This window comes from Sapajus apella, unplaced genomic scaffold, assembly GCF_009761245.1.
Source record: "Sapajus apella isolate SASKATOON/1434 unplaced genomic scaffold, GSC_monkey_1.0 scaffold89, whole genome shotgun sequence".
Lineage (NCBI taxonomy): Eukaryota > Metazoa > Chordata > Mammalia > Primates > Cebidae > Sapajus > Sapajus apella.
The window spans coordinates 8,941,416-8,966,380 of NW_022437029.1; the positions used below are offsets into that span (position 1 = coordinate 8,941,416).

The following is a 24,965-nucleotide window of genomic DNA, read 5'->3' on the forward strand; positions in this document are numbered from 1 at the left end:
AGAGTCCTCAGTATAGATTTTGTTCATCATGCATTCATTCCACAAACATTTATTGAGCACCTACTAAATACAAGCACTGTGCATGCTAATGGCTAAGTGAGGGATAAGAAGGAAATGTATGGACCCTGTCCCAGAGGAACTCACAATCTAGTGAGGTGGCAATGCCAGGCACCACAGCTGTGTTTTGTTTGTTCTCCATAGCTTTGTTCTTGTCAACTATCGTCACCAAATAAAAACGTTAGTGAATAAAACCTTAGGATCTGTGAGTGAAGTGAAAATCCTTATAGTTAGCTTAAAATGTTGAGTGCCTTAGGGTTACAGATGATAGTGTAGGAGGAGGAACATTAGGTCTGCAAACTCAAATGTGTAAAACAAAGATATTTTCTTTTCTGTAACTGAAACTTATTTCTATTTGAAGCCTCCATTTACCTACAGTGACAATAATCTTATCAACGGGAAGCCCTCCTTCTTTCTTTCAATTTGAAAGCTCCATTTATCTGCAGTGACAATCTTATCAACGGGAGGCCCCACCCCTTTCCCCAGTGCTATATCCAGACTCGGGAGATTTCTGAAGTGCCAAGATGAGAAGAGAGAGACCGTAGGTCCTCGTGTCACTGGTCTCCACAGAAATTCTGAGATATTCTTTGTCCACTTAGTGTTTGTTTTTGAGTCTTTTGGTTTCAGGCTCAAGGGTTAGAGATACCTGTGAATTCAATTCCCATGTGGTATGGCAGAAATCACTGTGAGGCAGCCCTTCTGCCTGGACATATTTGAAGCATCACCTCAGAACTTGTTAAAAATGCAAATTAAAAGGCCTCCCCACCAACCTCCTAAATCAGAAACAGTTAGCAGACTGCAAATTCTCCAATGTTCCATGCTACAAGGGGTCTGCCCAGGAAGGAGTGGGCAGGCATCACCAAACATTCTCTCCTCCCTTGGAAGAGAGAGGGTATGTAAATCTCATTCAAGTTCCTCCTCTCCTAATCGCGATTTTTTTTCCCCCTCAGACAACACTCCTTCTATCTCAAGAGTTCTGCTTTACAGGCACCTAGAATAATATTAATAGAATTAGTTTTAACCAAGGAAGTACCCCTAGTTTTAAACTGGGAAGTACTGGAAGAAAAAAAGACATCTTACCTGGCACAAAACATTTCTGCAGATGAAGTTAGAGGCTTCAGGTTAGGTGATGGGTTCAGAAACCCACAGAGAGAAAAAAGCACAGCAATAACCTGTAACCACTTTTTCAGACTATTAAACTCAAGGTTCTTCCCTCTTATGCCATCATCCTGCCACTTCTTTCCTTTGATGACAATCAATAGGATACGACAAATCTCCAAGGAGAGCCAACAGAAGAGGCATTTTATACACTAACTCCAATCCTCAAAACACTGCAAGATGGCTTATAATTTCCATCTCAGAGGGAAGGAAGCTACAGTTGGAGAGTATATGTCCTAGGTGATTAAAGAAGCCAAGGTTATAATCCAACTCTGAGTCACTCCAAGCCTGCCCTTTCCTCTCTTCTATGACCGTTAACTTTATAAAAACCAGCTGCCAGTTCTTAAACTTACTCTGTGCCAAGTGTGTTTATAATCTCTATAATCTCCACTCCTTTGATCATTCTTCACAGAAAGTGTTAACACCACATTTTCCTGATGAGGGGACTGAGGCTGAGAAACTGAGTAACTCACCCAAGGTCTCAGTGCAACAGAGTAAAACTTGAAATGAGGTCAGGTTTCTAGCCCAGGATTCTTACAAGCTAGCTGTTTTTGATACTAAAACAATGTGCCTCCCAGGGAAGGAAATGGGGATAATAACTAATCACACTTATTTCACTACTGTAATGAAAGTAAAATCGGATTTGAGATATGGAATATCATGATGTTAATACCATGATGCTAATACATTTAACTCCAATTTAAGACACTCAGATGCCTGCCTAGGCCCAGATTTAGGACTGTTCAATTTTGGGCAAGTCATGTAATCTCTTTCTGATCAGTTTTCTTGGCACTAACATGAAAGAACTAGACTGAGAAACTTTTAAGTTTCCTCTCAGATCTGAAATTCACTTTCTAGACATAAAATACATAACCATACATAAATGGTTAAGAAAAATTGCAAAACACTTCTCAGCTTTTTGTTTTTTGAGGATCTCACTTCTAGTCCTCTTTCAAGGTTTATCTTTTGGCATCCTCAGAGTTCTTATTTTTGTAGACAATGCAATAATCTCCAATAAAATGATACATCATAGAGGATGCATACAATAAACATTCAGAACCTATCTGCAAGTTTTATTATTTATTTATTTTTTCGGACATGGTCCCACTCTGTCGCCCAGGCTGAAGTGCAGTGTGGTGATCCTACCTCCCTGCAGGGTGGAATTGCTGGGCACCAGTGATCCTACTACCTCAACCTCCTGAGTAGCTAGTACTACAGAGGCACCACCGTGCCTGGTTAATTTTTCAACAATTTTTTTGTAGCTACGGGGTCTTACTATGTTGCCCAGGCTGGCCTGGAACTCCTGGCCTCAAGCAATCCTTCCATCTCAGCCTCCCAAAACGCTGGGATTACAGGCATAAGCCACCACGCCCAGCAAGTTTAAGTTTTAAATGTGCAAAATATTTAGGGGTATATATCTCTCCATGAATGGTGAAAGAGAAGAGAATATTTCTTAATAAATTAATTCCTGGGAATTACACTATAATTGATACCTACAGCGATTTAAAGTTACTTCACTGTAGCTATTACTACATGCAGAAGATTTGGATTTTACGCTTGCTACTTCCTCACTCTTGAGTAAATTATCCTTTCTATGCCTCAGTTTCCTCATCTGAAAAATAGGCATTATAGTAATATATATATGTCATTAGGCTGTTCTGAGGAATGTGATAATAATACACGTAAAATGCAGTTTCTGGCACACTGTAAATGTAACAAACGTTTGGCTGTTATTACTGGCGTTTCTCAGACGGTTATTATTTTTTACATGTGAGTAGATTAATTCAGAGTATTTTTTCAGGAAACAAACACTTGAATACCTATTTGTCCAAGGCGCCGGGGTTACAGGGAATTCACTAAATAAAGCCTCTGGTCTTACATTGTACAGAGGGCGCTGAAGAGACGAGAAACAGGTTAAACAAAGAAAAAGACGGTAAGTTCGGACACAACCACTGCCATATTTAGAGTAATGTATACCAGCCCTGCGCGCCAGAATTCTTTCCCTCGAGGCTGCCCCAGGAATCCCTTTGGCCTCTGCCGTTGGACGTCATAGAATGCGCGACCAATCGCGGTCGGCTCCCGGAACTTCACTCTTCTCTCTCTTCCTGCAAACTTGACACGCCATTTGTTTCTACGTCTGACATCCCCCTCTCTTCTCTGGTCCCTGGGAGATTTTTGCAAGCAAGGCCAGACCCCAACGCCTGATCCAGCACCGAGAGAAAGAGCCCGACGTGCGGCGCACTCGAGTGACGACACACTCGAGTCTCCGCCAGAGTACGTCATTTCCGGAACGCTTTCTTCGCGGGGCTTTGTGGGTAGCCGACCGGGGTCTCCTGGCGACGACGATGGCGGGGGATGTGGGCGGTCGCAGCTGCACGGACTCGGAACTGCTGCTGCACCCCGAGCTGCTGTCCCAGGAGTTCCTTCTCCTTACTCTGGAGCAGGTTGGGCGCGCCGGAGTGGAGGGCGGGCGGACGGGTGGGCCTTCCCTGATGAGGCGCTTGCATCTGAGCTCTCCTTAAGTAGCTTTGGGTAACTGCGGACACTCCCGCCGGGTTTGTGCCACTCTCCACAGAACAGCCAGCTGTCCCCTCGCTCCCGCACCTCGCCCCCGTCCGAAAAAATAGACGCCCGTAGAATATCAGGAATGCTTGGGAAATAGGGCTTATTTATCCATCCTGATGGCTCAGAAAGAGGAGTCCCAGGCCACCCCCTCTGCCTGTGTGTAAGCACCAACCTGAGGAAGAAAGGAAGTGGGGAAGAAGCGTAGAATAGGCAAGGGAGGTAGAAATCATCGACTGTCAGGGCTGGAAAGCGTCTGAGAAACTGTCCTTTCCACACCCTCTCTCACCGTTTAAAGATGATAAAACAGTTCAGAGAGATGAAGTGACTTGTTTAAGGTCACGACATCTGTAAATGGTACTGCCAGGAGGAGAATTCAGGGCTTCTGGCTCTTCATGTAGCGCGTGTTCTTTTCCAGCCTGTGTGGCTTCTGACAGTAGGCGAAAAATGAGAAAGGAAAAACGTGATGTTTTAAGTGATAGAGAATTACTGAAAGTTTCATTGGGGTTTATGTAGCATATTTTGTTGTTTTCCATATGGTTTTCCCCTTGATACCCTATCTTTCTTGAATTTCAAGTCCTCTTGCCAAGTAGAGCTTATTTTAATTATGTCAGTACGTTTTTACCTGTGGTTCTCAAACTTTTCATGTACTTAAGAACCAGTCGAGGGCTTGCTAAAACACAGATTGTTGGGCTCTGTCCCCAGTTTCTCGTTCAGTAGTTACGGAATGTGCCCTGAAATTTTGCTAAGACAATATTTCCCAAAGGAACGGGCCTATGAATTCTCTGGCAATGTTGTCCAAGGGAATCCTGGGAGTTTCCCCTACCTTTGAGTGAGGACAGGGTGAAAATAAATTAGTCCAATATATGAAAGAGAAGTAAAATGTGCTTTTATTAGATTTTGTTAGAGGATATAGGTTTGTCAGTTGCCAAAACACAAATGTTTTCAAGCCTTTCTGAGTTGAAATTGAAGAGCCTGTGATCTCATTACCATTTTCACTTTTCATCTTAAATCCAAACTCTGTCTTCATGACACTCCTGTGTTTATGCTATATGTTTTTCGTGATGTCCAGAACAAATTGGAAAATAAGGAAGAATGAGGTGATTTAGTTAGAGGTGGTTGGACAGTGACTGGAAGCTTACTTGAAAGAAGCAGTGAAAATGGGGTGCAGGCTTTTCTAATGATGTACTGTTACTGTCGTCACTACGGGGATAACAGTTTCTATCTGTGGTGTTGTTTGAAATCTTTATAGTTAACTTCAGTTTAGGAAGTACTACATTAAAGAAGCACGAGAAATATAAGACAAGACTGAGACCTGTATCCCACTAATCTGATCATGATAGCAACACTCAAGGTAGCTTCTTGACAGAATGCGGTGATTGCTAGTCATTGTTCACTTTCTTTTGTCTGTTTTTCCCAGGCAGTCCCCTATTTTCAATCCCCTTGTATATTAAGGTAATAATACTGGAAAATGATCTTTCATGCTTGGTATGTTGGCTGAGCAGTTGTGGATAGCAATCCTTGTCACACTGAGAAAATGTGACCATTGTCTTTAAGATGGGGCTGAACCTAATATTTACAGAATGTAGCCTATAACGCTGTCTTTAAGTATTCATGTTATTGTGAAAATGGTTTTTTAATTAATTTGTGATTTAAGCAGTAATGTTTTACCATGTTAGGTAAGATGGTTAGTTATTAAAATTAAGAATGTTGTTTTGAAATTACTTTTTCCCCCCCACAGAAGAACATAGCTGTTGAAACTGATGCAAAAATAAACAAAGACAGTCTTACCGACCTTTATGTCCAGCACGCAATACCATTGCCTCAGAGGGATTTGCCGAAGAATAGATGGGGGAAAATGATGGAAAAGAAAAGAGAACACCATGAGATTAAAAATGAGACTAAAAGGTACTTTTTGGTGGTTCTAGCATTCAGTTCATCTTATAACTAAACAGTTACTGATTTTTCCTGAGGTAAACTTAAGTAAAAAAAATTTCGGACTCACTCTATTGAGCACCAGCCACTATGTATATAGCAGTAAATAAAACTGACAAAATTTCCTACTCATGTTTGGGAGAAACATAATAGCAGAGTTACTATATAACAGTATTGTTCCATAAGTAGTAAAGGTCAGGGAGAAAGGTTACAATTTTTGATAAATTGTCCAGGAACAATCATAGTGAGAAATGACAATTTAGTAAAGAGACCTGTAGGAAATAAGAGAACAAGCTAGCACTCTGGGCCAGAATACAAGAGGCTGGATCAGGAATGTGCCCATCATATACCAGGAATAACAAAGCGGCCATCAGGGCTGCAGGAGGAACGAGTTGTATGGGGGTGAACAGAAGAGATTGTCAGATCATGGAAACCTTTATAAGTCATTGTAAGGACTTTGGTTTACTCTGAGATAAGAAGCCACTAGAGGATTTTGAGCAGAGTGGTGACATCATTAGATGTACATTTTGACAAGATGACTCTGGCTGCTCTTCTAAGAAGTGATTTAAGGTATCTGGGGAGGGGAAGGGGCATGTATAAATGTGGAAGCAAGGAAACAAATTAGAAGGCTGTACTGTAATCCAGGCAATAGATGGCAGCAGCTTTGACTATAGTAAATTTGGTAGGCTGGGGTCTACGTGCTTTTTGTAGGTAGAGCCAGTAGGATTTCCTGAATTTTGAGAAAAAAGTCAGGTAAAAAACTCTAATGTCTTTGAATAATACACAAACGAAGGGCCTGTTAACTAGCTTGAGTTCTGCTATTTAAAATTTTTTATTTCAAAAATTTTTTGATAAAACCACAGGCAAGTGAATTTTCTTTTTTAAAGAAAGTTACATTTGATTAACCACTGTTGTTGATTGGTTAATAAGTGCAGAATGTCCTAAGATCCTTAAGTGAACTAGTTATTTCTTCTGATGTTTATTATATCTAAGTGGATACTGTTGATCAATTAATTTTTTTAAGGTGTGTGGGGAGGGGAAGGGGCCTTCTGTTTGTAAGGCGCTGTCATAGGCAGTACACTAGAGAGTAGGAGAAGATACAGTAGGAGGGTGAGGGTAAGGGGAAGTATGTTCCTCTGAGTTTTAATCCCTGTTTTACAAAGAAAACTTGTGATTGAGATTATTCTTCAAGTATGAAGGATAGCCAAAGAGTACATGTCTGCTCCTTGTCTTTTGGAAAATAAAATCTGACCTTTGATCAAGGGCACATTTCAGATTGACCATCATTTTAGCTTGATGGTTACTTTTACTTACTAGTACAGACTATGTATTAGTGTTAACTTTCATAAATATGGTTTACACTGCATATGCCTTTTAATTTACTTTTGCTCTTACTCAGCCAATATTTTCCTCGATCAGCACATTCAGGCATATTGTTCTTATAAGCAAAACTTTCTGTGCTGGTTTTTCTTTTCTTTGAAGCAATCATCTTACAACTGTCTTGATTAGTCCCTCAGAATCATTTCAGAAAGGCTTTTTGACTCTATTTTTTAAATTCACGATTGATTCAGAGCATTAAAACTGGAAGGATCCAAGAGATCATTTTGTATTGTTAAACTGCTTATTATTTTATCTGTGGAGGAACCGAGATCCTGAGAAGTGCTATAACATGCCCAGGGTCACATAGAGCTAGGACTAGGTCCATAGCAACATAGCCTGGTGCTTCTCACACTTTAATGTGCCTCTTGAATCTTAGATGAAACAAGCCGTCAAGCCCTGCTCTCAGTCCCTCTGTTTCCTTTCTACAAAGGCAGTGGGTATACAATGACCTTACTTTTCATTTTCTACCAAATTATGTTCATTGATGACCCAAAAATTTTTGAGTTTGGCCAGCTGCATAGGAATCTGGTTAAAATATGGGTTCTGATGCTTAGTTCAGGTTGATGCCCCAGATTCTCCATTTCTTACAAAGTCCCAAGATGATGATGATGTTGTGTTGCTGGTCCCTAGATCACACTTTGAGTAGCAGAGCTGAATTGTTCTTCCTAATAACTGGCTACCTCAAGTTTTTTTAACATGTTTAATTAAAAGGTTTTTTTTGTTGTTGTTAATGCGGGCACAGTGGCTCTTGCCTATAATCCCAGCATGTTGGGAGGCTGAGGCAGGTGGATAACCTGAGGTCAGGAGTTCAAGACCAGCCTGGCAAGCATGGTGAAACCCTGTCTCTACTAACAATACAAAAATTTGCCTGCCTTGTGGCGTGTACCTATAATCCCAGCTACTCAGGAGGTTGTGGCAGGAGAATTGCTTAAACCCAGGAGGTGGAGGTTACAGTGAGCCAAGATTGTGCCATTGCACACCACACACCAGCCTGGGCTACAAGAATGCAGCTCTGTCTCAAAAAAAAAAAAAAAAGAGGGTTTGTTTTGTTTGTTTTTAGTTAATCTGTTATATAGCTTGAGGTATGATGAGTAATAAGCAAACGAATGCTTTCATTATTAACCTTAATAATTGAGTGGAAATTAGATTTCCAGAAGGTAAATATGAAGATACTTGCCAAATTTTACAATTAAACTTGTACAAATATCATAGTTACAATTAGTTTAGAAAATGTCTTGGCTTTAGAGACCTTTAGTGAATGGAATAGAATGCTGCGCCTCATTTGTAGATTACCACTGTGGTAGTCTTGGTATAGTTTTATAGTTTTTTATCCTTTTTAAATAATAACTGATTACATGCTTAAGATAACCCTATCAGTAAGCTGGTGTTTGTTTTTTAACCAGGAAATCTCATTTTAAGTTCCAGGGCTAGATAGTTAATTGATGTTTTAAAAACAGCTGTATCTTGTGTATACATTAAAGCTAACTTTGAATTTCTTGTACATAAATATTTTAAACTTTGAAATAAAACACTAGGGAATTCTCTCATTTAGAGTGAACATAGAAAGTTTAATTTCTAATAGTCCCACTTAGAAAAGATTAGTCTTATCAATAAATCTTCTTGGTTATTGTTTATTTGAACTTGAATTCCAGTGAACTGGTTTGCCATTCCAGATGGTATTTTTCAAGAGCATATCTTTTTGATTTCAGGAGTAGCGCTGTAGACGGGTTAAGGAAAAGACCCCTCATTGTATTTGATGGAAGTTCAACAAGTACAAGCATAAAAGTGAAAAAGACAGAGAATGGAGATAATGATCAACTCAAGCCTCCCCCTCAGGCAAGCTTTACCAATAATGCCTTTAGAAAATTATCAAATTCCTCTTCGAGTGTTTCACCCCTAATTTTGTCTTCCAATTTGCCTATGAACAATAAAACGGAACACAATAATAATGACACTAAACAGAACCATGACTTAACGCATAGGAAAAGTCCTTCAGGCTCTGTGAAGTCGCCACCATTGTCCCCTGTTGGAACTACTCCAGTGAAGTTAAAGCGAGCTGCTCCTAAAGAAGAAGCAGAGGCCATCGTAAGTATGGGGGTCATTTCCATGCTGGTAAGTGGTCTGAATGAAACCTGAGCAGTCTGGCTCATAATGGGAGGTGGGTCGACGGTGCTACATTCTTTTTTTAAACCCTTTTGATGGCCTGTCCCATTTGTATAATACATCTCATTACTCAAGTATTTGAATCCTGGAATTTTAAAATCCATGCTGATTAATGTTTTTAAAAGTTCACTCAAGTTATTTCTGCTTAAAATACATAGAGAGAGGATCTCTCTACATTAGGCAGTTTTCCTAGATTTTTCTCATTAAGTTCCTTTAACTGTCTTGGAATGAAAATAGACAAATATTCCTTTATTAGCAATGTTTAGAACATTAAGTAATTTGTCCAGGGTCACACATTTATTAAGTAGCATTTGGGGGCTGACCTTAAGTCTGTCTGTTTGTTCATACCTTAAAACCACACCAGGCTGGGCACAGTGGCTCATGCCGGTAATTCCAGCACTTTAGGAGGCCAAGATGGGCAGATCACGAGCTCAGGAGTTTGAGAACAACCTGGCCAGCATGGTGAAACCTGTCTCTACTAAAAATACAAAAATTAGCCAGGTGTGGTGGCAGGTGCCTGTAATCCCAGCTACTCAGGAGGCTGAGGCAAGAAAATCACTTGAACCCAGGAGGTGGAGGTTGCAGTGAGCCAAGACAGCACCATTGTACTCCAGCCTGGATGACAGAGCAAGACTCTGTCTCAAAGAAAAAAAAAACTGCACTAGAATCTTTTTAAGATTTGCCACTTGCCTCACCTACTGCTCAGTTTACCTAGCTTTGTGAGGATAGCAGAAGTTGGAGAAATCTATTATGTTGTGCTTTACTATGTTGAATCATTTGGATGCTTCTTAGCAAATTTGGTGCAGTTAACATGTATTAGAGTTTAATTTGTGAGATGATTATATATATATACATATACACACATACACACACACATATAATCATGTATCAAAGGGATCAAAATTTAGTAAATTCAAACATTCTAAAATACTAGACCCTGGAAAAAGAAAACCACCTGACTGGTCATGAGTTCTTTACTTATATTAGTTCATTGTATGCTTTCAGTAACCCTTTGAAGTAGGCGTCTTTGATATTCCTATTTCATGAGGAAACAGAAGCTTAGTAAATTTAAAGAAGTTTGTTGGGAGTTCCAGAGTTTGTAAGCAACCAGACTGCAATTTGAGTTTAGGTTTGTTTAATCCCAGGGCACACAGGAGGCCATGTTGCCTCCGTACTCCTTTCAGCTACCTTTGTGGGAGAGAGGAGGGAGGGTATGGGATGGGAGTTGGAAGAATAAAGCCACATCTCAAATACTGCCATAAGGAGTAAGCCTCAAAGAATTTTTTTTCCCAGGCTCTTAAACAGAATTTCTCTACCTCAGAAAATTTTACTCTTTCATAGATATGAGATATATAGATATGTATATGTGTATGTATATGTATCTTTACATATATATGTATCTTTATTTATGTATCTTAGAGGGAAATATATATCGCTATATATAAAACAATAAGGATAAAAGATTCTTTTATATGTGTGCATACATATAAATAAGTATTTTCTTCTTATTAACATTTCCCATTGACTTTGTGTTTTTGTTGTTGTTTGTTTATTGTTTGAGACGGAGTCTCATTCCATTTCCCAGGCTGGAGTACAGTGGCGCAGTTTTGGCTCACTGCAACCTCCACCTCCCAGGTACAAACCATCCTCCTGCCTAAGCCTCCCAAGTAGCTAGGATTACAGGCACCTGCCACAACATCCAGCTAATTTTTTTTAAAATTTTTGGTAGAGACAGGGTTTCACCAAACCTGTTGGCCAGGCCGGTCTTGAATTCCTGACCTCAAATGATCCACCCACCTCGGCCTCCCAAAGTGCTGAGATTACAGGTGTAAGCCACCTGCCCAGCCTATTTCTCATTGACTTTGGATTGTGAAGTTGATGGAAGAGATGGGCCGGACAGGGAGGAAGCAGATCCGGAGCAGTCAAATGGTTTTCAACCCTGTTAAGATCACTTGAGGAGCTTCCCAAAAAAGCCAAAGCAAAAAGAAGTCAATCCCTCTACCTTTTATGGATGCTGGTTTAATTGGTTCTGGGATAAGACCGGTCTTGGGCGGGGGTGGGGGGGCATGTTTTTAAGTGCTCTGTTATTACAAACGTTTCAGAACCACAGAGCTAGAAAACTCAGTCCCCTGTCTCTTGGAATAAATTCCCACAGGCCGGGTGCGGTGACTCACGCCTATGATCCCAGCACTTTGGGAGGCCGAGGCGGATGCATCACGAGGTCAAGAGACTGAGACCATCCTGGTCAACTTGGTGAAACCCTGTCTCTGTTAAAAATACAAAAATTAGCTGGGCATGGTGGCATGCGCCTGTAGTCCCAGCTACTTGGGAGGCTGAGGCAGAAGAAATGTTTGAACCCAGGAGGCGGAGGTTGTGGTGAGCTGAGATCACGCTATTGTACTCCAGCCTGGGTAACGAGCGAAACTGCATCTCAAAAAAAAAAAAAAGAAAAATATTCCCACCAGATGGCAGCAGTGATCTTTCATTAATACATTAATAGTAAACCTTGGTTGTTTAAAATGTTCATTTTAAATACATTGAAATAAAATACTAGGAAATTGTTTTCTGATATTTCTGCAAGTATAAATGATTTCTGTTCATTTCTTTCAGAATAACCTGAAGCCCCCACAAGCAAAAAGGAAAATACAACATGTTACTTGGCCCTGAAGGAAAGTTTCCGAAAATGTAAATATGCTGTAACTGTAGTTTTTCAAATATGTTCATATATATTGACAGTATTTACAGAAATCCTGTTTATTGTGGAATTTTCTTAAGAGGTTTCAAATAGGTTTAAAAAAATGAAGGATTTATTTTCCTTTCCTTCTTCCCTCCCTCCCTCCCTTTCTTTTTTAAAATTCTTGCCTGTCTTGCCCTGATTAGAAAGAATATCTTTTAAACCAATGGCTTAGTTTATGTCATTTATATTGACCCTGGTCAAATCATTAGCTACAAGCCTACTATAAAGCATCCAGTGAATTGGCTGGGCACGGTGGCTCACACCTATAATCCCAGCACTTTGGGAGGCCGAGGCGGGGAGATCACCTGAAGTCTGGAGTTCCAGACCAGCCTGACCAACCTGGAGAAACGCCATCTCCACTAAAAAACACAAAATTAGTCGGGTTCGGTGGCGCATGCCTGTAATCCCAGCTACTCAGGAGGCTGAGGGAGGAGAATCGCTTGAACCCAGGAGGCGGAGGTTGTAGTGAGCCAAGACCATGCCATTGCACTCCAGCCTGAGCAACAAGAGTGAAACTCTGTCTTCAAAAAGAAAAGCATCCAGTGAATTTTAGGAGTTATTCTCATTAGCCTTGTTCAGAGTCTTGGGGGAAATTTGAGATTTTTTTTTTAAAACTCAAGTATTTTGCTAGTTTGCCATTTTTATTTCTTTGAAACATAAAACAGTTTGTCACAGTATTTTAGTAAATATTACAACATTCATCCTAAAAGGTTCACCAAGAAAAGCATCTTTGTAGTACTGCTGGAAAACTATTCAGAATATACAGATAAAAATGCTATTCTTTAAGTGCTTACATTGCTTCTTCCCATAAAAAGCAAAAGGGAATCAGTGCTTGCTATTGCTTCTTTCTTTGAAGTCATGACAATGGATGTATATATTACGAGTTGACAGGTTGGTTCTGCACCTGGACCATCCTTTAGAATGTTTTTGTCATGCAGCAGTTCTACCTATTCTTTTCATGAGCAGTCTGTGATCTCACTCCGTGAGTTCAGCTATTACCGCTCCTGGGAGCTTAATCTTTTCACAATGAAGTTGATTTAAAATATCTTCAAGCTGAGTAATCATGTTAGAGATGGTATTTGATGGCAGGAAGTTTAGAGAATTGGGAGTGGTCATAGAATTCTAGAACTTATGAGAGTCCAGGAAGCATAGCAGTCAGGGGCAAAAATTAGCATAATATGGAGTAGGCAGTAGAGGAGCTGCTGGAGTCAAAAGTCACTACAGAGTGCAGCATAGGAAGATGGACTCCCAGCTTAGGTGAGGTTCCCTGCAGCTGTAATATAGACACTTCTCACAGGGCTGTTCCACACAGAATTATCTGCTAAGGTTTTTTGTTTATTTTTGTTCAAGTAGTGTTTTCACTCCAATTGTATAATGGAAATCAATGGGAAGATAGGGTTTACCTTATGTTCATGAGTTCTAGTTTCTACTGTTCTGCTATGTGTTTCTACGTAAGAGCAAAGGATACTTCATAATTCTTTATATGATTGATCTTCACACCTTTTTCAATATGTTTTAAAGGAGTCTTGTTCCTCTTTTGATTTCTTAAAACAAACATGTTAGTTCAGCTATTGAATAGCCTTCCAAACAATTAATTCAGCCTTGCAGGTAAGTACCATACTAAGACTTTAACCCAGTAGTTTTTAATCATTCTGCCTTTATTCCAGACTGTAAATCTGTACACATAAGACAAAACACACTAAGTATTGCATAAATTATTAACAGTAAATTTTTATCTGCAGGGCTGATAGACGTAATAATGTTGGTGGGCAACTGTGATCCTATACATAAATATATGCAAAGGAAGATTTTAAAAGTGCAGATTTTAGAGTAGATTGACAAATTTTATTTTATATTCACTTGTCCTTTCCGTTTCCATCTGTGTTTCTCTCTTAGTTGAGAGAGTTAGCCATTTGACGATTTTAAGTCAGTGGGAACTTATTTTTAGTTAGTCAATAAAATTAATATTTTATTTGTTTAACTTACAGAGTAGGTTGGTAATAACAGCTGAACTGTGTAACATTGTTGCTTCAAATTGAAGTTTATATTATGAACATTCAGAATCAATGCTCATGGTAGTAGCATGTTAGTGAGCTATTTTGAGTTTGAAATGTGGAGAAACTGCTAAACCATGTACTATGTATTAACATAATCCCACCTTCTTAGAGCTTTGTTCCTTCTGAAGGTGTATGGATACAGCTTGTCTTGAAATGCCCTTCTCCACGTAATGAAGCAGGCTGAATGCTGGGAATCTGGAGCAGCAGCCTTGGGAGCCCTATATTTTGAAGTGTTTTGGTTTGCTTAAAAGGTTAGAAGAACTTGATTTGAATGGCAGACAACTTTAGAATACTAGTTCCTCAATAACATGAAGTAGGTAATGTTGCTCTTGATTCTGTAGTCCACTAAAGCCAGGTTTTCTTATTACTGGAGTAGGCTAATGACATTAGAGTTAGTGGGAGGCTTGTAAGTTGTACTTATGGGCACTTTATCACTTCCTGCCATTAGCAGGTATCCTTGTTTCTTCTTCCTTTCCCTCTTTGTTCGTTATTTTCCCTTTCTCCTTACACATTTTCTTTCTCTACTTTAATTCTTCCTTTTTACTGTAGATCCCAAGCTTCTGGCTTAGGTTTGCAAGTCATACTGCTTGGCCCTCCTCATTCACTGAGGGGTGAAGATAGGCTGACCCCTGTCCTCTTACATTTGAGGGATCATAGACTGCTGTGTGGATTCTGGAAAGTCTCAAGACCCTACAGCACCAGGGCACTGAATGGCTTCTCAATGGCTGTAAAGACAGTACAGTTTTCCAAAGTAACCTAATTCATCTGGACAGCTACCAGGCACTTTGGAAATTTGGTTCAGTTACTACTATGAGGCCATAATATATTTGTTAGTATTAAAATTCTTCAGAATTGGAATTATTATTTGAAATAATATTTTGGTTGACTTAAGTTTTGAGAGATGATTCTAAAACTGATCTATAGAGACTCATTCAATAGCAATGTGACCTTTTAAAAACTTACATTAAGTAAAACTGCCAGTAGACTAAATCATGGTATGTGTATATATTATAGTAAGAGCTTCCTCTATTTACTACTGTTGAACTTCAGTAATTTTTAGAGGCTAAATAATGGTCAAAATGTTTTTAAGTGTGCTCTTTTATTAAACGCTTGTGCAGGTTTTGTAATTAAGTACACAAAAGTTTAACCTTGTACATTTTTGTATGTAAAAAGTCTTTTAAGTAGCCATATCCTTATTTAAATAAACAAAGTAAAATTACCTTGAGTAAGTCTGTTATTCTTAATAAAATGGAAAAATGCTCTGTAATGACTTGATCTGTTTTTATTTGAGTAAACAATTTTGGAAAGTATTCTTTATAGTATAACTTTCTTTACCTGGATTGTTTAATCAGATGTGATTCGAGTAGTCCAGCCATATCTTGCAGTTTTTCTCTGAGAGGGTGGCTGGAGTGGTCTGGTGTTGGGATGTCATGGTGCTACAGAGCCTGTTATGTTGACTGTCACTGCTTGCTGAGGGATGGAAATAAAAGTCTCTGAACCTTCTCATGTAATAAGCTCTTAACAAAATGAGACAAACTAGAGATTCAGTTGAGAGATTTTGTGTTGGAGTGATCTGAAAAAAAGTTAATTTCTAAACTGTTGTCTTAATGTTATTATATTTGGAGACTGATGCTCCAAATTAAATAACTTGGAAAAGACTCAGGTAACTTTCTACTTGATCTTTTGTTTTGTTTTAGAGATGAGGGCTTGCTCTGTCGCCCAGAGCTGGAGTCCAGTGGCGTAATCATAGCTCACTGCAGCCTTGAACTCCTTGGCTCAAGCAGTGCTCCTGCTTTGGCCTCTTGTAGCTGGGGCTGCAGGCATACACCACCACACCAGGGTTCTCCTTTATACTTAACACATAGGTTCTTCATTTTTTTGTCTGGACAGAAGAGACAGAAATCTTATGTCCACTTAGATTGGTTTTACTAAAGTGCATTTTACTACCTGAAGTGCACTACTTTTTCAGTTGTTTAATAACTTGATCATCTTTCTTAATGTGGAATAAAAAATAAAGATGTGAATTGCCTGTATGTTTGTTGAGTACCTACTGTGTTAGCACTTGGGAATGAACAAGGCAGGCACTTAATTTGCTGTGTTAATTCATTGCTCCCATAGAGAAAACAGGCAAGGGAACCATGGAACAATAAGTGTAATGGTAGAAAATAAAAGAGGATCATGAAAAGGTGAAGGATGAAGACAGCCCGGTGAGGAGCTATTTTAAATACAGTGGTTAGGAAAGTCCTCTGAAGATACTATACTTTGAAGAGAGCATGACTGAGGCACAGCTATGGAAAGCTTTCAGAAGAAGCATTCTACATGTATCCGATTTTGAATGGCTGCATACTCCTCCTCCCATCAAGGCTGGAGTCTGCTTCCCACCACTTGTGTATGGACTGGCCTTGTAACTTGCTTTGATCAAGTGAATGCTTCTATCCTTACACTTGGACCTCTGCTTGCATCCATGTGAAAAAGCCCTAGTATGCTCATTAGAAATACATGGCTCACCCAACAGCCAGACATGTGACCACTAGTCACCTATCCCCAGCCTAGCTGCCAGCTGACTAAAGCTGCAATGATGAGCCCTCTGATTGGATCAGTCCAGATTGATGACTTTCAGAATCATGAGTGAATAAAATGGAAGTTGTATGAAGCCATTAAGTATTGGGGGTAGTTTGCTACCCAGCAGTAGGTAACAGGTGCCAGACAAGGACAAAATATGAACGCTCTAAGGCTTACTAGGTTCTTAGAACAGAAAGACTGGTGTGGCCCAAGTGAATGAAAACAGGGGCAATGGTAGAATAAAATGAAGTCAAAGAAGGCAGGCAGGAGCCAGATGATGTATGACCCTATGTAGGACCTTGGATTTGATTCTAATATCAATTGGAAGATGTTAACGTTGTTCAGATTTAACCAAGCATTCAATTTAATCAAAAATAAGGCTAGTTAAATAAGTCTATAATAGCCCTATCTTTTCTCCTCAAATAAAATTAGCCAACTTTTTCTCTTTTTTTTTTTTTTTTTTTGTTGTTGTTGAGCTGGAGTCTTGCTCTCCAGCTGGAGTGCAGTGGCATGGTCTTGGCTTACTGCAACATCCGCCTCCTGGGTTCAAGTGATGCTCATGCTTCAGCCTCCCCAGTAGCTGGGATTACAGGCGCCTGCCACCACACCAGCTAATTTTTGTATTTTTAGTAGAGACGGGGTTTCACTATGTTGCCCAGGCTGGTCTTGAACTCCTGACCTCGTGATCCACCCACCTTGGCCTCCCAAAGTGCTGAGATTACAGGGGTAAGCCACTGTGCTTGGCCTTGTTTTGTTTTTTAATATTCAGGGAAATAGTTTGAACTAAGATTTATTTCTTTGACTAACAGTTAAACCCTTAGGAGACTGTAAAATGCTTTACCAGATATGGTGAAAGACAAATACTTTTCATAAATATAAAACCATATCTCTCTAAGCCTTCTGTTATGTTTTTTCTGCCTTGCTATGTAATCTTTTAAAATAAACTTTTAAAAAATAAACTAGGACAGTTTTAGATTTCTGGAGAAATTCCCACAGTAGTACAAGGCTTTTAACAAACTCCACAGTTTCCCTGCTAACTTACATTTGTACGGTACCTTTGTTGAAATGACTCGTTAACTAAAGTTCATAATTTATTTTGATTTTCTCAGACTTCCCTTGTTTTTGATGGCTACAGTTTTGAAGAGTACTGGTCAGGTAAAACCTGGAGAGTGTTCCTCAACTGGGATTTTTCTGATGTTTTTCTCATGATTAGACTGGGGCTCTATGTTCTGTGGGGAAGACCACAGAGGTAAATTGCCATTTTCATCACATTATTTTGAGGACACATACTGTAAACATGATACTACTTTTGAGGTTGACCTCATTTGACTGATGTAGTGTTTGTCAGTTTTTTCCGCTATGAAGTTATTGGTCTTCTGAATGATATTTTTTCAAAAAAAAAAAGTTATTTCTGTGTCCCCTTTTCATACATACTGTGCTCTTTGGAAACAGAAATAACCTTAAGTCACTTAAGTAATGGAGAGTTACTTTGCTGGCAAAGTACATAAATGATTTAGAATTCTGCACAGGAGACTTACCCTCTACCATTAATTTTATTCAATGATTTATGTCAGTATGACTCATGGATATTTATTTTATATTTGGGGTTAAAATCTAAAGTGTGTGTTTTTTGTTTTGTTTTTTAAATCAAATTCTTTTCTGCATTGACCATTGAAAGCTCTTTCAGTTAGCTCCCATTTCCCTGTGGTTTATCCCATCATTGTGTTTTCTTTGAACACATCCTTTCTGGTACTATAGGATGCTCTCGTGTCTTTTTGTATAAGCCCTAGAATGAGCCATTTCTCTAAGGAGCTTTGGCTCCTTTCATTGGAAAAGGGTGTTAAAAACTGAGATCTGGGTGCTAGGTATGCTGATTGCTACTGGGGTGTTATTGTTTTTAGGCCTCCTCAACTGACAGAGCAAGGAAATACATGTATGTATATTAACCACTATAGGTGTACATCTCTATAGATGTTTCTATATGTAACCATCTATATCTATAGTGAGTAGAACATGAGTTCACACTTATGTCTCTACCTCTAATCTATTACCATATTGATCATTCCAGACTTCACCTGCGTGTCTGTAACCTCCCACTCCAACAGTGAGAAACATGGCTCCTACCAACCACCCCATCCACTTGCCTAATTGTTCAATTCCAGTACACACGTATAGAGGCTGCAGAATTGTATCCTTTACCCATGTGGGAAATGACTTTTATCAATTAGGGTAATTATCTTCATTCCTTTTGCCTTTAATCTTAACACTCCACTCATTTCTAGTGTTGCGTAAGTCATATCATTTAAGATTTGAGTTTTAATGAAAAAGAATGTCAAATCAACTTTATTAACAACAAAAAAATAAATCCCTAGGCAGACATCCATTCAGCAGTTTTAAGGTATCTACGTGCTCAGGTGCTAAATAAGGAACTGGAGTACAGTAAATAAAACACGGTCCCTGTCCTCAAGGGCCTTTTCTTCTTCCATTTTTTTTTTTTTTTTTTTTTTTTGAGACTGAGTCTCCTTCTGTCACCCAGGCTGGAGTGCAATGGCACAATTTTGGCTCACTGCAACTTCCACCTCCTGGGTTCAAGTGATTCTCTTGCCTTAGTCTCCCGAGTAGCTGGGACTACAGGCATGCATCACTACACCTGGCTAATATTTTGTATTTTTAGTAGAGATGGGGTTGCACCATGTTAGCCAGGATGAGCTAGATCTCCTGACCTTATGATCCACCCACCTTGACCTCCCAAAGTGCTGGGATTACTGGTGTGAGCCACTGTGCCCAGGTGGGCCTTTTCTTCTCGTTAATCCCAGTTGTTCAATCTAAAAATTTGAGAAGGAATCTGAAGAACATTTAATGATTAAAGTCACAGTATTCTGTGCACTAAGTAGTTTACTAGTTAAATTTTTTAATTCCTTGTAACCTGGAGAAACCAATTGAATAGAAACGACTGGATTTTTCTTGTGGAAGATCCCCTCTATCTTAGTCCCTTTTCTCCTGCTGTAACAGAATACCGCAGATTAGGTAAATTATAAAGACTGGTTTATTTGGCTCACAGTTCTGGAGCCTGGGAGGCCCAAGATCTTGGCGCTGTCACCTGGTGAGGGTTATCCCATGGCAGAAGGCAAAAAGACAACAGTAAGTATGCAAAGCACAGAAGAACTTGGGCTGAACTCATCTTTTTTTTTTTTTTTTTTTTAATCAAGAAACCACTTCCATGCCCCCGTGATAATGGGATTAATCCATTCCTGAGGACAGAGCCCTTATGGCCTAATCTCTTCTTTAAGACCCTATCTCTTAATACTGTTTCTATGGCAACTAAGTTTTCAACACATGAATTTTTGGGGGAGACATTCAAACCATATCACCCTCAAAATGTGGGAGATCATTTTACTCATAGCAAGTAAGTAAAATGTGTAAATGCTAATAGATGTCAGGGATGAAGTCAGTCTGCTCTTATTTTTATAATGGAGTTCTAGTCCCTTTTTTGCACTGAAAGGTCACTATGTACATTTTGGCATGTGTATGTCACCTGGACATTTCCTTCTCAGTGTTTAAAAAAAATCTCATGTGTTTACAGATGACACTTGCGCCATCATCATCTCTATGTGTAAGAAAAAAGCTCACGTTTTGGGGGACAGTGGGCTAGGAGTCAAGATTTCTGATTTTTAGTGTGTTGGCCTCTTTGCAGTCTTGAGTAAGCTTCATTCTTTCTGGTCTTCCACTTCCTCCTTTCCAAAGTACATGAATGTCATTCTGATCCTTGAGACTCTTCCAGATCTTATTTCTTGATATTTCTAGAATTAACCTTATGTTTATCCCTGAGTTTCTTTAATCTGTCATTTAATAACCAGGCAGAAAATGAGAGATGCCCTCGAGTCTGAATGGGCCTCATTAAAGATGATTGAGGATTGAATATATATTTTAAGTTTCTAAAGTACCATGATTAAGTGATATGGAAGTTAATTTAACTTTTATTTTGCTTTGATATAATTAATTTTATATAATCTTGTCCAAAGGAGTTAGGGTTTATTTATTGTGCTGACTCAAAGACTTGAGGGCAACCGCCTCCTTACAAATTGGATAGTGTCTAGTTGTCGGCGAGTCCACGGTGTGCAATACATATACCTTGGGCTTCATTTTTGTGATCACAAGGATTTCTCTACTAGTTTCTAAAGTTCTGCTCTACTAACAGCACTGAGTTCTTTTGCAGGCATACCTCTAAATTTTTTCCAGAGATAAAGCTTTCACTAAGAGCAATATTGAGGGAATAGCAACCATGATAGTTCCAGGGCACATTGCACCACAGCAGATCCATTTACTGAGTTTCTTGCCTTGTTCCTGGTTCATGTAGAATGATTGCCTCATTAGTGAAACTGTTTCTTTCACTAACTTCAGTGACTAAATTTTCATGGTTTTGGTTGAGGGTAGACTAGTTCCCATTAAGAATTTTATAGTATCCTGGCTTGGCATGGTGGTTCACGCCTGTAATCCCGGCACTGTGGGAGGCCAAGGTGGGCAGATAACTTAAGGTCAGGAGTTCAAGACCAGCCTGGCCAACATGGTGAAACCCCATCTCTACTGAAAATACAAAAATTGGCCGGTCATGGTGGCAGCTACCTGTAATCTCAGCTAATCGGGAGGCTGAAGCAGGAGAATCAATTGAACCCTGGAGGCAGAGGTTGCAGTGAGCTGAGATTGCACCATTGCACTCCAGCCTGAGGGACGAGAAAAACTCCATCTCCAACAAAAAAAAGAAAATTATAATATTGTAAAAGAATTTTATAATATTGTAAATATTAAATATTATTACAAGGTTTAAATATGTAATTTATTCTACAAGATAGTTGCGCATTTAAATCAAAGCCCATGAAATAGATGTAATCAATGCAAATCTTAACATTGTGGAATGTGTAACAAAGTGGAAGTAACAAATAAAATATTTGTAGTTAGGTTTTTTCATTTGCTAAACATTAGAGAAAAAGGCTTGCTGTTCTTAAATGTAAGGAGCAATTCTGCTGAGAAGAAAAAAAATTTTTTTTTAACATAAAAGCACAGAAGAGCTGACAGGCTAAGAGATTTCAAGAACCCAGAGAAGCAAGCAATTTTGTTTCAAACTCCTCTGTTGAAACTAAGCTGTAGTGTAGGTGACTGTAATGTAAGAGAGAGAGAAGTAAAACCTCTGAGCGCTCCAAGAGGGGAACCTAATAGGTATGACCTCAAAAAACACCACCACATGTAAGTGTGAATTAGAAATATATCTTTCCTTTTCATGGATGGAGGGAGGGAAGAAAATGAAGGAAAAGAAGGAAGGAAGAATAGGAAAGGGCAAGGGGACAAAGTGGGGTGGAGGCAGGCAAGCCGACTATCATACAGATTTGTAGCTAACACATCCCCAGGATGGTGAAAGTAACTCTGGAAATGACTTGGAAATAGTTCTAGTGTGGTGGTAGCTCAGGTGTCTGGCAAAGACAATGACAATCATCTCTGCGGGAAGACATCCTTATTCTTGAGTCTCAAGAAACACCCCAGATAACTTTTTAAAGGTAGTGATTAACGAGTCAAAGTTACCCTTGCATACAAGAAAACAGTGGACCCAGGGTGAGCTGCAGCAGAAGCATCAGGCAGTAGAGACCAACCCCCAAAGCTTTCACATATTGTCATAATCAAGTAAAGATCAATCAAGTTGACTTGCTGTTTAATGAAAAAAAAGACAAGCTTTAATAACTCCAGGACAAGAAACTATACAAAATATAACATTTTTTAAATTTTGTATTGAGTTATAATAAAATGCTGTAGAATTAAAAAAAAAAAAACTCAGGTATATAGCTCAGGAAAAAAGTATATGTGTGTATGTGTATATATTACTACCCAGATCAAGACAGAGTACAGCACAGGTGGCAGGTATTTCTGTAAAGGTTGAGACAGTAATAAATTGCCAGCAAACCAATGCATAAATGAACAGATATGGCTGTGTTTGAATAAAACTTTTTTTAAAAGAAAACAGACCAGGTGTGATGGTTCATGTGGTAATCTCAGTGCTTTGAGAGACTGAGGAGGGTGGATCACTTGAGCCCAGGAGTTTGAGACCAGCCTAAGCAACATAGTGAGACCTGATCTCTACAAAAAAATTTTTAAAATAGCCAGCCATCAGCCAGGTGTGGTGGCTCACACCTGTAATCCCAGCACTTTGGGAGGCCGAGGTGGGTAGATCACTTGAGGTCAGAAGTTCAAGACCAGTCTGGCCAACATGGCGAACCCCTGTCTCTATTAAAATACAAAACAAATCAGCCAGGCATGGTGGTATGCACCTGTAATCCCAGCTACTCGGGAGTCTGAGGCAGGAGAATCCCTTGTACCTGGGAGGTGGAGGTTGCAATGAGCCAGGAGCATGCCACTGCACTACAGCCTGGGTGACCTGGGTGACAGATTGAAACTCCGTCTCAAAATGGCAACAACCCCCCCCCACACACACACACAGCTGGGCATGGTGGTGCGCGCCTGTAGTCCCAGCTACTTGAGAGGCTGAGGTGAGAAGATCACTTGAGCTCAGAAGTTCAAGGTTACTGTGAGCTGTGATCATGCCACTGCACTCCAGCCTGGGCAACAGAGTGAGATCCCGTCTCGAAAATAAATAAATAAGAAAGAAAACAGGCAGTGGGCAGGATTTAGCCCAGGGACTGTAGTTTACAATTCATAATACAGAACAGTTTCAATATCCCATTGGTTTAGTTTTGCCTGTTAACATTTGTTTTGTGTACTTTTGTATATGTGTGTTTAATTTCCTAATTTAATAAAAAGTCTTAATCATATAGCTATGTTATTTTACATCTAGCCAGAATTTCCTCATTATCTTTGGCATTCAGCATTTTGAATGTGATGTGTCTGGGTGTGTTCTCTGCATTTATCCTACTTTGAGTTTATTGAGCTTCTTGCATGTGTAGATTCATATTTTTTCATCAAATTTGGGGACTTTTTCAGCCACTAATTTTTTTTTCTCTTTTAAGAAGTTCTCACTATGTTGTGCAGGCTGGAGTGCAGTGGCTGTTCACAGGTGCTGTTTGCTTACACTGCGGCCTCAAACTCCTAGACTCAAGCAATCCTCCCACCTCAGCTTCCTGAGTAGCTGGGACGACAGGAACGTGCCACTGCACCTAGCTAGTCATTAACTCTGAAAACTATTTAATTCTCTTTTTTTCTCTCTCCTAGCCTCCTAGTCCTTCCATTACACATATGTTGTTATGCTTAATGGTTTCTTACATTTCTCATTTCTCTTCTCTCGTTTTTCTCTGTTTTTCAGATTGTATAATTTCTGTTGTTCCATCTTCAAGTTCACTGATTTTCTTCTCCCAACTCAAATCTACTATTGAGCCCCTCTAGTGAATTTTTCATTTCACTTAGTATACTTTTCAACTTCAGAATTCCATTTGATTTATTAAAAAATAATTTTTATATCTTTATTGGTTTGTTTGGTGACTACAGTCATCTCTTGGTATCTGTGGGTGATTAGTTCCAGGGCACCCTGCAAATGCCAAACTCCATGGATACTCAAGTCTCTTATATAAAATGGCATCGAATTTGCATATAACTATTTACATCATCTTGTATATTTTAAATCATCTCTGGATTACTTATACTAATACCTAATACAGTGCCTACACATTGCTTGCATTTGCATGGATTCAATATAGTACTCAGCATGTGGAAAATTCAAGTTTTGCTTTTTGAAACTGTGTGGATTTTTTTTTCCCTGAATACTTTTGATCCATAGTTGGTTGAATCCACAGATGAGGTGCCCATGGATATGGAGGACTAACTATAATTGTTCTCTTGCCTTTCTTTAATTCTTTAAATAAGATTTCCTTTAGTTGAACAAACATGTTTATATGTTCAGCCAGTGTTTGGTTAGAGGTTTTGCTTAAGCACTTTGAGCTAATATGATTTCTGCTCTTTACTGTTTGATCTGTGTATGCCAAGTTTGTTTCACATCCCACTTTGATTGCTCCTGAGTGGATATAGCCCAGACCATACATACTTCCCGAACCCCAAGGATAAACGAGATTCCAGGAAGGCCCTTCTTGGCTATCTCTTTCTCTAGTTTTCTGTGTTAAACTTCTGGCTGGTCTGTATTTTGCTTTTTGCTATGTAACATGGAGTTACCAGCCCCCTCCTTAATGGCTCACTGGCAAGATCTCTTATTGTTTTTGACAATCCCCTTAGGCACAGGTTTCTCAGTTCTCCATACCAAATACCAGCCCCCTTGGGCAGAACCAAATACCATACCAAATACCAGTTGGGCAGAACTGCTGAGGTACCAATCTCAGAGCCTGGCTCTCCCCTGGGGGCTGGAC

General features: G+C 39.4%; 1 protein-coding gene and 1 long non-coding RNA gene across 4 annotated transcripts; one reads left to right on the forward strand and one right to left on the reverse strand.

Annotated features, from left to right (window-relative positions):
- LOC116534836 lies at nucleotides 1-2,308 on the reverse strand. The gene is made up of 2 exons (XR_004261906.1): nucleotides 1,138-2,308; nucleotides 1-1,048 (listed from the first exon to the last, which is right to left on the reverse strand). It is a non-coding gene; the product is annotated as an uncharacterized LOC116534836 (long non-coding RNA).
- Nucleotides 2,308-12,684, forward strand: CUNH2orf49 (chromosome unknown C2orf49 homolog). 3 transcript variants are annotated; one of them, XM_032255586.1, is made up of 5 exons: nucleotides 2,308-3,659; nucleotides 5,519-5,685; nucleotides 8,802-8,928; nucleotides 9,055-9,177; nucleotides 11,866-12,684. In XM_032255586.1, exons 1-5 carry the CDS (start codon nucleotides 3,561-3,563, stop codon nucleotides 11,920-11,922), a joined length of 573 nt encoding a protein of 190 aa, XP_032111477.1. In that variant the 5' UTR covers nucleotides 2,308-3,560; the 3' UTR covers nucleotides 11,923-12,684. The 3 variants fall into 3 exon arrangements, with proteins under 3 accessions (XP_032111477.1, XP_032111479.1, XP_032111476.1); XM_032255588.1 differs by having other exon boundaries at nucleotides 9,075-9,177; nucleotides 11,866-11,879; XM_032255585.1 differs by having other exon boundaries at nucleotides 8,802-9,177; nucleotides 11,866-12,643.
- The last annotated feature ends 12,281 nt before the right edge of the window (nucleotides 12,685-24,965 follow it).

Excerpts from the sequence above, each read along its gene's own strand:
- CUNH2orf49 (XM_032255585.1), top strand. The coding sequence starts at position 3,561 with ATGGCGGGGGATGTGGGCGGTCGCAGCTGCACGGACTCGGAACTGCTG. Across the intron at positions 3,660-5,518 it reads TTCTCCTTACTCTGGAGCAG|AAGAACATAGCTGTTGAAAC; the intron begins GTTGGGCGCGCC and ends TCCCCCCCACAG. Across the intron at positions 5,686-8,801 it reads ATTAAAAATGAGACTAAAAG|GAGTAGCGCTGTAGACGGGT; the intron begins GTACTTTTTGGT and ends TTTTGATTTCAG.